The 15271-nt window shown below is 41.5% G+C and overlaps 1 protein-coding gene across 11 annotated transcripts in view; it reads left to right on the forward strand.

Moving 5' to 3' along the window:
* Positions 1–5379: 5379 nt before the first annotated feature.
* The window catches only part of PTBP3 (polypyrimidine tract binding protein 3), a 103748-nt gene continuing 93856 nt past the window's right edge, over positions 5380–15271 (forward strand). For 2 of the 11 annotated variants that reach the window (XM_070518985.1, XM_070518986.1), the window contains exons 1-2: positions 7469–7704; positions 10606–10639. In XM_070518985.1, coding sequence (XP_070375086.1) covers positions 7697–7704; positions 10606–10639 — 42 coding nt within the window. In that variant the 5' untranslated portion in view covers positions 7469–7696. Of the gene's footprint in view, positions 7215–7462; positions 7705–10605; positions 10640–15271 lie in introns of those variants that run through there. The other 9 variants (XM_070518993.1, XM_070518996.1, XM_070518984.1 and 6 more) reach the window with 9 other exon arrangements.

Below are 15271 nucleotides of genomic sequence, written 5' to 3' on the forward strand. Positions count from 1 at the left end.
GTGTCTTCAGCATGAGGATTATTTTGGGCTGGTTACTTTTTGAAAAACTGCAGACAGGAAAGAAGCTCTGAAAAGTAGAATTTACTTACCCTTTGTTAAGAGACATTTACATTTGTAAAGGAAATCTCCATCTGTAAAGGTGTCTCCCTCTCTGTAGCAAGAAGAAGGAAGGATGACCTTATCTCTAGAAACTCTAAATCAATGTAGAAGGCAAGGACTTAAATCTGCATAATGACCATACTCTTGTTTACTGTGCGTTTTTGGTAACCTCCCATGATTGACTTCCCCCATCCCCAACGTCTTCCTTTGTCTTTATCTGAGGGTGATATTTAAGGTGAGAGCTTCCGCCATTTTGGCAAGTTGCTCAGTTTGCCTGAGCCACTCACATGTATCCATGTTACAAAGCTTTGTTTAATTTTTTCCTGTTATTCTGTCTCATGTGAATTTAATTTGTTTACCAGCCAGAAGGACCCAGAGCAGGTAGAGGAAATGTCTTCCCCCCCTACACGGCCTAGTGGTTAAAGTTAGTGTGCTCTGCTTTGGTGGCCCAGGTTCCATTCCCAGGTGCAGAACTACACCACTCATCTGTCAGTAGCCATGCTGTGGCAGTGGCTCATACAGAAGAACCAGAACTTACAACTATACACAACTATGTACTGGGGCTTTGCAGGGGGGAAGGAAGAAAAAAGAAAGAAGATTGGCACAGATGTTAGCTTAGGGAGAATCTTTCCCTGCACAAAAAAAAAAAAAAAAAGTAGTCCAGAGGTGTAGGTTACGTGTGTATCCTTTAAAAAACTGTAGAGTTAAAATCTGTGTATTTCAATGTATGTAAATTTTTCCTAAAAAAATGGAAAACAAAAATTGAGTGGAGTGAAGAGTGGGTAAAGTCATAGATGAAACAAGAATGTCGGAATATTGACGTAGAGAGTCCTAGAGTAAGACTATCAGAAAACAATTGAGGAGAAAGAGAACTTCATAGACACTTAGGTTGCTCATAAGAAAAAGGAACAAGGAAGCAAGAATGTGAAGAGCAGGCAAGGCAAAAATTCTGTTATCATGTCTCAAGAAGTAGATGGCCTAATAGAAAGTCTGGAAAAGCACATTCTGTGGACTTCAATTAGTAAAAAAAAAAAAAAAGGTACTGGGAATATATTCTAATAGTCTACCTTGGGTTTAGCAAGAAACACATGCTTTAGTGCTTTAGACTAAGGGGTCCAACTCTTGGTGTAAGGGTTGCAGAAAAATCTTAACCGGCTACATCTATGATTCTCAAAGTTTGGCTCCCATACTATCAGCAGCGTCAGCATCACCTGGGAATCTGATAGAAATGCAAACGCTGGGGCTGGCCTGGTGGTGCAGCGGTTAAGTGTGCACATTCCACTTCGGCAGCCCGGGGTTTACTAGTTCAGATCCCGGGTGTGAACATGGCACCGCTTGGCAAGTCATGCTGTGGTAGGCATCCCACATATAAATTAGAGGAAGACAGGCACTGAAGTTCACTCAGGGCCAGTCTTCCTCAGCAAAAAGAGGAGGATTGGTGGTGGATGTTAGCTCAGGGCTAATCTTCCTGGGAAAAAAAAAATTGAAATAAAAAACAAATACAGAATATGAATTCAAATTTTTCACTATTAGATTCAATAGAAATAATATTTCTCTGTCAAATTGCTCTGAAAGTTTCTAGACACTTATTCTCATATTCCATTCTTTTCTTGTTAGGGACTAGTAGTGTTTGTAAACCAGCACCATTCCACGGTCCAAACTAAATAAATGATTCTCAAATTATGTTCTTAAGGAATTCTACTGCTTTGTAAGCTAAAAATTGTAATACAAAATAATAATTAGTAATAAGCATAAGCATATTGAGCACTTACCATGTGCTAAACACCATTTTAAGTACTTTTCATTTATTGATTCATTTAAACCTCCCCAAAAGCTATTAGATAAGTAGTTATCAGCCCCTCTTTCCAGTTCAGGAAGTTGAAGCACAGAAAGGTTAAATATCTTGTCCCAATTCACACATTTAGCAAGTGATGGTCCATAGAAACATTCTGACAAATCAGGAAATAGGGGTTTAGGAGTGGCGGTGATGCAAACGAGGGAACTCATGGGGTGGGGATTGAGGGTTGTTAGGGGGATGTGGCAGTAGTGCCTCCTTCACTCCCACACCTGGTGTCGTCTCCTGAAGAGGGACAGACTGGAACATTCTAGAACAAGTGGGTGAGTCCTCTACCGTGTCTGTTTACTGTTAAGAGGAAATGTCTATCTTATCGGAAACTCACTAATATTGACCTCAAAGAGGTCACATTACTGAGGATCTTGGCATCATTGTCATCTGACACAAATGATGGCCAAGCCATTCATGCCAAACCTGTCTGCTCTAGCCACACGATGCAGGTAGGTGTCAGGATCCTCGGGCATGTCGTAGTTAAAGGCAATGTTCACCCTCGAGATGTTTATGCCTCAGCTGAATAAGTTGGGAGCCACAAGAATTCATTGTTGAAAATCTTTAAACTGCTGATACGGAGGTAAGCCTTCCCTCCTGGGGCGTCTGACAGTGGATGGCAAGGGCTGGGAAGTTCTGCTCCAGCAGGAGCTGAGCCAGGGCAATGCAACGCTGCGCAGACTTCACAAAGATTTAAGATTCTAAACTAGCTAGTCTGGCTCTAGATCACAATCTTAACTACTATACAGTACTATTCATTTTATTCCCTAGGCAGAGGTGTTCCACTACTTAACTCAAATAGTGCCCTTTTTATAGTTCTTTGATAAATAAGGTCAGTGAAGAGAACTGGCTCTCTTTTTGTGGGTGTGGGAGTCTCAGCTTGAAATTAAGCAGGATCAAATATACTTAAGCATATCTGAAGAAGTGTGACGACCTCTGTTTCCTAGAGATCTACTTCTAAGTGGGGCCAAGGAAACTCCTAGGTAAGAACCTACCCTCAGGGTAGAGAGTGGGGTGCACCAGTCTTAAGGACAAAAGGTCAGTGCTTAAGCGGGATGATGGTTCTTAGAATAGTGAAAAGGCAGGGAGGGCAACTTGCTTTAACTATACTCAGTTTTCTATTTGCAAAAGCAGTTAGATAACGCGTTACTAAAACCCACCCTATAAATAACATCTCTGACACTTGGGTCACTATGCTAATGGGTGCTTGCATTTTTCAGGAACCAAGATTCAACTCCCTGTTCAGTTCAGGCTGGTTAAGATGACCTATTCACCAGCTGGCCCTGTGCAGATGACCACTCGGTGATCCTTTGACATCAAACAGCCAAAAACTCCACCCTCAGATCCTGGTGACATTGCCATTTTGTGAACAGGTGCCCTGCGAAGAGCCATGAAGCTTGACTACGCTCGCAAAGATCATCAATTACCTCACTTCTCCTTACCTCCAATCATGTATTCCCACACTTCAGACGGCCCTGCCATTTATCTCGTAAATCTCCCTAATCCTCAATTTTGGGGGAGGTGGATTTGAGATTGCTTCTCTTGTCTCCTTGCTTGGATGCCTTGTGATTAAATCCTTTCTCATTGCAAATTCATCATCTTGGTGATTGGTATATTTGTGCAGCCGGCAAAACAAACCTGATTTGGTCACAAGAGTGTACTGATTATCACTCGGTTTGCTCTCTGGCCTAGCCCCACAGACTTCTGCCTAAAGCCTTAAGGATTTTCTGTGAATACAAATGGAAAGGGCGGTCTCATTAAAAACTTTTGGAGACACTGGGACTTAGGTATGCCGAAGTATGACAAAAAGACAGGGGAAACGAATTCTTCCCGGTTCAGAAAAGTGCTCCAGAAAAGCCAATGCAACTTTGACTTGAGCTGGCAACTCTGAGGACAAGAGATTTTCACCCATTGAGGTATATGGGGTAACCATTCTGATTTGGCTTGAACTAAAGCAGCCTGACTTACGCCTATCAGACATACATCATACATCCATTTTAACCATTAAAGTAAAGAATGCACTCAAGATAAGAATGCATACTTCCCCTCCTACGCCCAACTGGTAATTTGGTAATGCCCTTATTAGTCCCTTTCCTAAGGTCAGGGTCACGTTGACCTGTTGATTTGCAACTGAATACCTCTTTGAAACTTAGATGAATATGTATCCTGGGCATGTTTAATGTATGTTCTTTGTCCTAAAAAGGTATAAGATTGTACTGAAAACCATGCCTTTCCGAACGCTTTTTTCCTTTGTGGAAATTGCCTTCCAGGGTCATAATCCTCACCCTGGCTCAAGTAAAATTCAATTTATCTCTCTCATCTACAGAACGGTTATTGGTTATTTTGCGTGGACACCTTCTGTAGGACAGTGACAGGAGACAGCATGTGCAGCGCAAACTTTGGAGTCCTCTGAACCAGGCACTGATCTTGTCAGGAGCTTCACAGGGACATGATTATTACATCAGGGTCAGGCACAGGATGAGGAAAATGCACATGACTCATGGTGGCAGAGAGGTCATGAGTATGTAGGAGACACTTTCAAGCCTCCTCTTCAAATAGTTGGAAAGGACTTCGAAGGCTCATAATTCAACAAATTGGGCAGAGTGTGTCAGACCCAGTATGTGTCAGCTATTATAACCTAGTCTGACTACTAAGGTGATACAGCCTGAAAAATAGGAATTATACTCCCACACACTTTTCTTAAGCCTTTGAAGTTTGATATTGCTTAACTATTGAACAAATAGCAACGAGTATTAAGGGAACACTCTGTAAGATTTCTTTTTTTTAATTAGTGTTTTATTTTGAAGTAATTATAGATTCACAGTAAGTTTAAAAAGTAGTACAAAGAAGTCTTGTGTACTCTTCACCCAGTTTCCCCCAATGGTAACATCTTAATAACTATAAGAAAACCAGGAAATGGACATTAATATTAGTACAATCCACAAATCTTATTCAGATTTTGTCAGTTTCATATGTAGTTGTGTCTAAAGTTCTATGCAGTTTTATCATGTGTGGATTTGTATAACCAACCCCATAATCAAGATAGAGAACTGTTCCATCACCACAAACATCCCTCTTGCAACTCTGTTTTAGTCACACCCATGGCCTTCTCTCTCCATACCCTCCCACCCGGTTCCTAACCCCTGGCAACCACTAATCTGTTCTCCGTCTCTATAATTTTGTCATTTTGAGAATGTTATATAAATGGAATCACACAGTATCTAAACTTTTGAGTTTAGCTTTTTTCGCTCAGTATAATTTCAGATGTTTCCATTTTAGGGAATGTTGTTAATGATTATGATTTTGTATTTGTCAAGGGATAAAATGATATTAAACCATCCACCTCCCAGATTCACCTAATGGCTGGTCTTATTTCTGACCTATATTGGCATCTTTGTATTACTTTTTTTTCCTTTAATTTGTTTATTTTTGGATGTACATGTGTATTCCTTTTATATCTTAAGAAGTCTTACCTGTGAACACAAAGGGTAATGTTGGTTAAATGTTAACTATCAGCGCATAATAGAACTCCTTAGGGCTAATGTTCAAAGGTTACATTTTCTCCAAACATAATAATAGCAGGTGGGGGGGTGTCTCTTATCAGATGAAAATGTTTCAGGGGAATTTCTAAGACCAATTTTCTAACACAAGGAAGGTAAAATGTTGGAAAATTCACAAACCAAATTATTCTGTCTTACTTTTCAAAAGTATACAGCAATTAGCAAATCGAGAATGTGTTACCGTCTTCACCATTAAGAAGCCAGTGTACAGAATATAAAGTTCTCATAACAAGCCAGGTCGCATGGGTGACATCTGATCATTCCAGAAACTCAGAAACTTTTGCTGAAATTATAGAAGGCCATGGTTTTCCCCATGCTTATCGACTATGGGAATACCTAAGATTTTAAAAATGGTCCTAGGGGCCGGCCGGGTGGTGCAGCAGTTAAGTGCACACGTTCCGCTTTGGCGGCCCAGGGTTCACAGGTTCAGATCCCAGGTGCGGACATGGCACCGCTTGGCAAGCCATGCTGTGGTAGGCATCCCACATATAAAGTAGAGGAAGATGGGCACGGATGTTAGCTCAGGGCCAGTATTCCTCAGCAAAAAAACAAGAGGAGGATTGGCAGCAGATGTTAGCTCAGGGCTAATCTTCCTCAAAAAAAAAAAAACCCAAAATATATTTGACCTTTTGGAAAGAGGGATTGAGGTTAGACACAGTACTTTAAAAATGGCCTCCTTGAGTAGGATATCAGAGCTATTTGAAAATTGTTTTTTGCCAATAAATAAATAATAAATAAACTGACCGAGGAATCCATTCATCCATGAAGGCTGGAACCTGATTTTCTTGTGTATCCGGGAGAGCACTTGGCACATAGTAAACACTCAACAGATACTGATTGCATGACGGATGAACTGACAGTTTAAATCTTTTCAGAAGCACTCACTTATTTAAAAGCAGGGTATTAGCAAGGATAGATGACTAAGTTCTTGCTACTCGCTTTTCAAAAGAGGGCCTGAGGAGGTGCAGCCCCTCTTTCTACTCAGGAGATTAAGAATTCGGTTGTTTAGTGGCTCACGCTTTGGTGATCTGCGAATTGAAAATCAATTTCAAAACCAGACAGAATATAAAAGGGAAAAAAGCAAGCGAGTTGCCACTAGTTAAAATTTTGCTCAGACCAGAGGAAATGGCTCTAGAGGCTGTGAAATTGTCGGCAAATCACTCTATTCGTGTCTAAATTTTCACCTGAAAAACGGGAATCAGTCCCTGTAGGTTTCTGGTTTTGTGTTTTTACACGGAGGAAAGTGGAAACTTTTATAAAATATAGCGGCCACTCCATACTACGCAATGAATGCTTCATGTAAATTCAATTCCAGACTGTCGGGTCGAAAAGCACGCAGAGACTAAAACTGTCTAAAAATTTCACTGCCCTCAAGTTCGGGGCAATCTCTTTGACCTCACTCGTCGTCATCCCAACCACACCTATCGGGCCCGTGCGCGTCCCGGAGGATGCCTCCCAGCCCCCGGGCGGGCGACCGGCGGGTCCCGCGCCGGCTGGAGCTGGCCGCCGCCCGAGAGTCCCGAGTCCGGACTTCCTTGCGCTGCAGGACGCGGAGCTCCGAAGACTGTGCACAGCCCGCCTCTGGCCTCCGCGCTCGGGGCCGAGCCACCGACAGCCTCGTCCACGCCGGGCAATCCCGCCGCCGCGCTGCGGTCCTCCCGGGACGCTCCTGCCTACTCTCCCGAGTCGGGTTCCCCACGCCTTTCCCGCCGGTAGGGGGAGGTGTCCAAGCTAGGCCGCCCGGGGCGGAGGAGCCGGAAGGCCCGCGGAGCCCGCGGGAGGGAGGGAGGGAGGGAGGGCGGGCGGGGCGGCGAAGCGGGAAGCACAAGGCGCGCGCTCCCGCGAAGGCAGGCGGAGGCGGGGGCGGAGTCTCGGGGCGCCCGCAGGAAGAGGGCGCCCTGGAGCCGAGCCGGAGGGCGGCGGGGGGCGGGGCCGAGGGAGGGCGGCGACGCCGAGGGGCGGGGCGCGGCGAGGCGGGGACGCGCTCGCGGGGTGGGGAAGGCGGGGGCGCGGCGGTGGCGGGAGCGTCCCTGGTCTCCGCCCCTGCTTCCCACTCTCCTTCCACCTCCTACCGGCCGGGGCTCCGGAGAGGCGCCGCTTGCCGGTCCCCGGAGCCGCCCTGCTGCCGCCGCCCCCTCCCTCCGCTTGCGGGGAGCCCGTCAGTCCCTGCACCGTGCGCTCCTCCGTCTGGGCCATGGATGGGTAAGTGTTCGGCGGCGCAGCAGCCGCGCCGGGCTGCGCTGGCCCCGCTTCCTTTCGCTCTCGGCCCGACCCGCCGAGGCCGGGGAGCCGGGCGCGGCGCCGGCGGCCCGAGGAGCGGCCCCGGTCGGGCCCGACGGCGGGGCTTCCGGGAGCCTCCTCGGGGAGCTCCGAGTCGCGGAGGGGCGGCCCGCCGCAGCGTCTCCTGCCCCCACGGGGCGCCCCGGTGCCGTCCGCCCCTTCGCACTCTCGCCCGGGGCAGCGGAGGGTGCAGCTCCCGGGGCCGCCCTCCGCGCCGAGAGTCGGGGGAAGCCGGCCCGGCCTCCCGACACTTCCTCTCAGAAAATGGTGCGCGGCGCTGGGGGAGGCGGGGGCGGAGGCGGCGCTCGGGGCGGGCGTCCTCCCGCTCGGGGAGTTGCTGTTTACCGGCGAGGTGGGGCGAGCGCTGGAGCTTCCCCTGGCGGGGAGGCGAGCGGCCGCCGAGTGGCGGGTGCACGCGCCTGGACACGTCTGGGCGGCGACCTGGTCCCGCAGCCAGGTCCGGATGTGTGTGCTGTGAGCCGTGTTAACGATGTGTGTGCGCCAGGCGTCTGGACTCGGTGACCCTGGACGCCGCTACCCCCTTGCACCCCCCCCAAAGAAACTTGGTGAATTCCCCGCCGTGTACGTAAAATATTGTATAAGTGCAATTCTCAAACGTTCTAAAAGTTGATGAGGTCCGTGAGCAAAGTAAAGAGATTTGGAATCACCGGTGTAAATATTTCTCTGGGGACCCAGGGATATGGGGTGGGACCTGACAGATATTTAAATGATAAAGGAAGCTACTAGGTTAGAATCTTCAGGAGTTAATGGAAGGTCGTGGTGTGTGTACATTCAAGTTGTTTTTTTTTTTTTTTTACAAAATCTCCAACTCTGGTAGAGCCCGCAGATCCACTCATTTATTTTAATTAGGCATTTGGCCTTTTACTTGCTTTTGATGACAAGATTTGTGTAAACCTCTTGGTTGTAGAATATATGGGATTTGCTTGAACAGTAGAAGCCGTGTACATGGTGCCCTATAGTTGATGTTTGTTGTCATGCTGTGGAAAGACGATGGACTCTTCCAGCAATTTTGCCTCCCTTGGATTTCATTTTCCTGGTTTCATCATAAGTCTGTGTGATATATTGGTTTAACTCATTTGAATGCAGATTGCACACTGCTCCAGACATTAGACAAAGTGCAACTTTAGATTTCATTTATGGTTGTGATGTTCTTTAAAGTATTTTTTTTATTTAACTGAAGCTATTTTTATTGTTTAATTGAAGCTTCTCTGAGAGCATTGTTGAGAACTCATTTCATATCTCTTTCTTCAATTACACTGTGTGTGTGTGTGTGTGGGAAATTTTACTATTTTAATTATTTGTGTAATTATGCCAATATTTCAGTTCAGGAAGGCTGTGAAATTAGTGTTTCATTATGTGTTGTGAATTGTCATTAGATGGTTTGACTGGAGATGCGGAAGCAGGCTAGCTTTTTATATTGGAAAATTGATAGTGATGATAAAGAGGGTTCTTGGGTCATGGGTCTTGGGTTTGAACTCTTGGACAACTGTGAAGTGCGGATTTAATCTTGGATAGTGTTTAAGAAGTTAAGTCTTCACTCCGTATGTGGCTTTAAAGCTAAGAATGAGTTTATTGGTTTAAATGTGTGGGTCAGTAAGACAGATACTGGAAGGTAAGTTCATTTGGGAGTTCAGATAGGAGCACTGTTTGCTCTTTGCAACAGGACCAATACTATAGTATATTACACAATCTTGTTTTTTTATGCACAGTTATTTGTCATATTTAAATTTCAAATTTCAAAAGTCTATAAGGAAAAATAAAAAATCTACGTGTTTATTGTTTAAAACAGTTAAAATTGCCTCAAACAATTCAGAGTAATAAATTTGTTGATTTTTCTTAAGTAATGGTGACATTATAGTTTATTAACAATATGTAGAATTTAGTTATAGCGTTCTTTTAGGAGATATGGAGACAAACTTAATTAAAGACAATTTCTTTGGGGTTAGAGATGGATTTTTGTTTGGCAGAACTTTATAGGGGTTTTTACACCTTGGCGTTAAGGGATGTGGTTTTGAACACGGTGAATATTTCCTTTCAGGAGGCTAATTAAATTTCTCCATTTTCCCACGGCTTGAGAAAGGTCCTCTTTCGTTATTTTGAATAGTTAAAAAACAAACAACAAATCCCCAGTCAACACATCTTTCTAGTTCCTCCTCAACTACCAGCTGTCTTTTGTGTGTGTATGTGTGTTCATTCCTCCTGAGATAGTTTATACTTAAACACAGTTTTGATGTGGTAGAATTTGTTTAAAAAGAAAATCTTTGAAAATTTTGATATCCGAAATTTGATGTTTGTATTTATTTTAGTTCTGAGAGACTATCTTAGCTATATTTTGGTGAGCTGTTTTGGGGGGTAGTTGCAAATTTGCAAGAGACCTTCTATTTCTGTAAAATCCACTTGCTGGTTTTATTTCATTTAAACTTTAAACATGATAATTTGTACCAGTGATTTAAAAGAATGAACTTGAGTGATTTAAGTTTTGGTTTAGATTTGTTAAATAGATGTAATGGATAAACACGTAGCTACTCATTTTATTGAAACACAACTGTATTTTTCTAGATACCGAAAGAGAATTTGATTTGTTTCTTACATTGCTGTCAAAGCTTTGCTTCTACGCTCTGCTGTTGCTAGACTGTCCCGTCACCTTTCTTTGTGTAAACGTGTCACAACTCATCACATTCTTATTTTTATTATTTGTTATTATAATGCTTTTTCTTTTTTCTTTAATCTTATTATCCTGTCTGTTAAAAACTTGTTCTCTAACTTTGTTTTCCATTTTCTCTTTTTACTTTTTCCATACAGTGTTGTTACAGATCTTATAGCAGTCGGTTTAAAGGTAGGAATCTTTTACTCTCCTTTCATAAGCATTTTTAAATCTTAGTTTTGGCGGTTTTTTTCCAATGGTGAAATCATCTCACCTGTTCATAAAGTTATGTTTTACTGTGTGACAATAATCTTTCATTTTTATTTAGCTCCGAAATAAGTAGACGTGTAGCTAATTTGGGATTTTATATATTTGTAAGGAGGGGCTACAGTAGTATCTTGTATTTAAAATGTGAACGAAAAGTTTAGCCCAGAGTTTTACTTGAACTGTCAGGGTGTGTGGTTTTGTTTTGTTTTGTTTTAGTATTTAAATGTAACCTAGGCTCAGATTTACTTTTCTATCATGTCCTTTCGTACATCTTCTCTTGGATGTGATTATGAGTAATAAAATAACAGCAGCTAAATTTTCTTCATTCCTAGTGTGTGCCTTCTGCTTTCCATTATTTTCACTAATTATTATAACAGTCCTTCAAGGTAGGTATTAATATTCCCATTTTAGAGATGAAAAAATAGGTTCAGAAAGTTTGTGTTCAAGGCGTCGTGCACCAGAGTTCAAACCCATGTCTTCTTGGTTGCAGAGCCTGACTCTTCTTTTCATTATACCTAGCTGCCAGTAAATGAGGGTTCTGTCCAAAAGGTGAACAGTAGGCGAGCTGGATAATTAATATTTTACAGTAGCGATTCTTCTAAGTTATGTCATTTCAGTTTTATCAAAATCTTCTCATTTATTGGATTCTAAAATCAAGTTAACAGTGTTCATCAATATGAGGCTTTTAAAATATAAATGGGTGTTTTAAAATTTCCTTTAGCAATTTGGTATTTGATAGAGCTGAAGTGAGAACCTAGTTCTAGAGGCCACTTAACAGTTCAGATTACTGTGGGAAATGAAAAGAAATAATTCATGTTTATATGTATTTTATGTAAAGTTACCACCACTTTCTGTCCATTGGCTCTTCTTGCTAGCGCTTTCAGCACTTTTGTGTATCTGCACTTACTGTTGCTCATATCCGTAAGATTCTTAAACAAATAAGCATAAATACAGCAAACAGCATTTGAGGCTAGGAGAATAGTCTATGTTCTAGATTAGCATAATTGGGAACTACTACTTTTTGAAGTTGGGTGGAGTTAGCTTGCTTTGGCAAACTTTGAACATACTTTATGAGCTTAAAATAAATGGAGGAGCCTCTTGTGAGATAGGCTTTTTTTTTTGGAGAGACTTAAATCAATTTCTCATTTGAGAATGATACTCAGATTAGAAACTGCAGGCTCACAGGTAGGGTCACTTTGGTGTCTCTGTAGGTGCCCATGAGGGAAGGGAATTTAAAGTGAATGTTGATTTGGTCTTAGCAGAAATGTAATTTGTGATTCTACAGTTTATCTGGGAAAAATGAATATGTGAGACATTTAAAAAACTTACCGTTTTGGAGTTGAGGAATTATGCTTGAAGGACTGTTATGCCTGTTTTATTGTGGGGAAAAACATATCTTGGTGATAAATACAAGAAAAATTTAAATGTTAGGCACAGGAACCAGATTTGAATACACGATTTGGATTTCTGACTACCTGTTTGCAGCAAGCACTTTGAAAACAAAGATCAGATTCTACTTTGAAGAAAGGATAAGCTGATTAGTTGATTCACGAGGTAATCTATGTTTTTATAGATCTAAATACTAGAAATGTCTGTAAAATTACTCATTATGTGTAGAAATTTCTCGTAAGATTTTTCTGCTTCTTCCTTGGATCCCATCCAAGGAAGTTTAGTTACCAAGTAATAGGCCAGTAAGGCCCATGTTTTGTCTAGATTGTGTAAACCAAAATTAGCAAATTTAAAAAAGTCAAGAATGTCAGTTACTTATCTTCCTCGGTTTGCTGTCTGAATGTGATGACACAACAAATAGTTTTAGCCAGTGGCAAGAATGGATTTCAAGTTATGCTCCGTAAGTTGCTTTCCTGGATTCAGAAAGTATGGATTTCATTTTTAAAGAATTAAAAATACCCTTAAGTATGAAATCCATTATTTTAGAGAAAGAAAGCTGAATTTTTTTTTTTTTTTGAGGAAGATTAGCCCTGAGCTAACTGCTGCCAATCCTCTTTTTGCTGAGGAAGACTGGCCCTGAGCTAACATCCATGCCCATCTTCCTCTCCTTTATATGTGGGACACCTACCACAGCATGGCCAAGCCGGGATCTGAACTGGCGAACCTCTCCTTTATATGTGGGACACCTACCACAGCATGGCCAAGCCGGGATCTGAACTGGCGAACCCTGGGCTGCTGAGAAGCGGAATGTGTGCACTTCCACCGCTGTGCCACTGGGATGGCCCCTGAATTGTTTTTAGAGATTAAGTGACTCACTAGAACGTGTCATGAGGGCAGGGATTTTGATCTTTGCTTCACTAGTGTGTTTCCAGCGTCTGGCACATAAACTCTCAGAAATACCTGATGAATGGATGTATGCCAAATGGTCACACAACTGGTTAGGTGGCAAACTGGTACTGGAACCCAAGCCTTCTAATTTTGCTAGTGTTTCTTCTATTAGGTATATACCATGGTGAGAGAGAATTAAATTCATTTTTTAGATTGGAATTTTCTTCAAGACAGGTAAACATTTTCAGGCAGTTGGGGCTATATCATGTTTGAGATTTACTTATACCTGGTCATATACCCTGGATGTTCCATGTAGGATATCAGTTTTCGAGCCTTGCCTAAGTTAGGCAAGAAAATTAGCTTTTGGTACTTTTCCTGAAATACTTGTTTTATTTCCTCATGTTATTTCGTATTTTGAAATGCCTTTAAAAACAGTGAAAAGTGATTGCTATCCTTAATTTTCAATTCTTTTAGATGAAGAACCAACCAGGTGATTATGAGTGATACTGGGCATGTTTCAAGAACTTTGTTATACCAGATAAAGTGTCAGCATTGTGGGTAACATAGCTTTTTAAGTGTGTACCTAAGTGTATTTTAAATTTCCAGCTTATGCTTTAATTATTACTAGCTAGTTTATCTTAAACTGGAATTTTCCTAGTTATTTTTTTTCAAAATATTACAGTAGCTATTAAAACCAAAGATTTTTAAAAATGATAATCTATATTAAATATGCTTAAGTCTTTTTTGGGTTATTTTCCTATTTTACGTGATTAGATGAACGTAGAAAAAGCCACATGTTTAGGAAGGACTATAATTGGCTTCTAGTAATTACAGCGTGCGACTATATAGGAAAGAACAATACAGCATATTTAAATTAATTTTGAAGATAGATTTTCTATTTGTTTGACCGAGGGTTAGCAAACTACAGCCTGTGGACCAAATCCAACTTGCCACTTGTTTTTGTAAATAGTTCTGTTGGAACACAGCCACGCTCATTCATTTCCATATTGTCTGGCTGCTTTCACGGGACAGTGGCGGGATTGAGTAAGTTTAGCAGAGACCATATGCTACAAAGCCTAAAATATTTACTTTCTGGCCCTTTGCAGAAAAAGTTTGCCTGCTGCTGTGCTTGAACTATAGAAAATATAGAAGGCCTTTGTGGGAAATCTTTTCTCTTTTAAACTGAGCTGTAATTTACATGGAGTAAAATGCACAGGTCTTATAGTACAATAAATTTTGACAGATGTGTCCACCTGTGTTTCCTACTCCCAAGTCAAGACAGTAGTACATCCATCCAAAATGTTCCCCGTTGCCTTTTTCTAGACCCAATCTAGGCAACTGTTCTGATTTCTGTCACCATAGATTAATTTTCCCTGTTTCTTAACTTCATATAAATGGAGTAGAATATTCATACTTAATATATACAATGTAAACTCTTTGATGTCTAGCTTCTTTTACTCAGCAAAATGATTTTTAGATTCATCTGTGTTGCATGTATCAGTCATTCGTTTTTTTTATTTCTGAGAGTACTCCATTGTGTGACTATATCACAGTATTTAAAAATCCCTTGTCGTGTTGATGGACATTTGGATTCTTTCCAGATCTGGGCTGTTATGAGTAAAGCTACTATAAACATTTGTATGTATCTTTGAGTAGATGTATGTTTTATTCTACACTATACCTAGGAGTAGAATTGGATATTTGTATGTTTAACTTTGTAAGAAACTATCACATTGTTTTGCAAAATGTTGTACCACTTTGCTCTCTGGCAAGCTTTGTATTAGAGTTCAGGTTGTCCCACATCCTTGTCAACACCTGGTATTGCGGGTTTTTACTTTTAGCCATTCTAGTGGTTGTGATTAGAATGGCTAGTAGTATCTCGTTGTTTTAATTTGCATTGATGTGATGACTGGTGGTGGTGGGTACCTTTTCATGTGCTTATTAGCCATTCACTCACCTTTTGTGAATATCTATTGAGTCTTTTGCCTATTCTCTTATAGTGGGTTACTTGTAGACAACATATAGTTAGGTCTTTTTTTTAATCCACTCTGACAATCTCTGTCTTTTAATTGGTACGTAGACCATTCACACTTTAAGGGATGATTAATTTAGTTGGATTAATATCTACCTTGTTCATAACTGTTTTTTATTCATTGGCTTGTTCGTTGTTTTTATTTTCTTGCTCTCATTTTTTTACTTCTCTGGTTTTAATTGTGCATTTTGTATGATTCCATTTATCTCCTCTCTTAGAATATTAATTGTCCTTCCCTTAAACATTTT

This window comes from Equus asinus, chromosome 10, assembly GCF_041296235.1.
Source record: "Equus asinus isolate D_3611 breed Donkey chromosome 10, EquAss-T2T_v2, whole genome shotgun sequence".
NCBI lineage: Eukaryota > Metazoa > Chordata > Mammalia > Perissodactyla > Equidae > Equus > Equus asinus.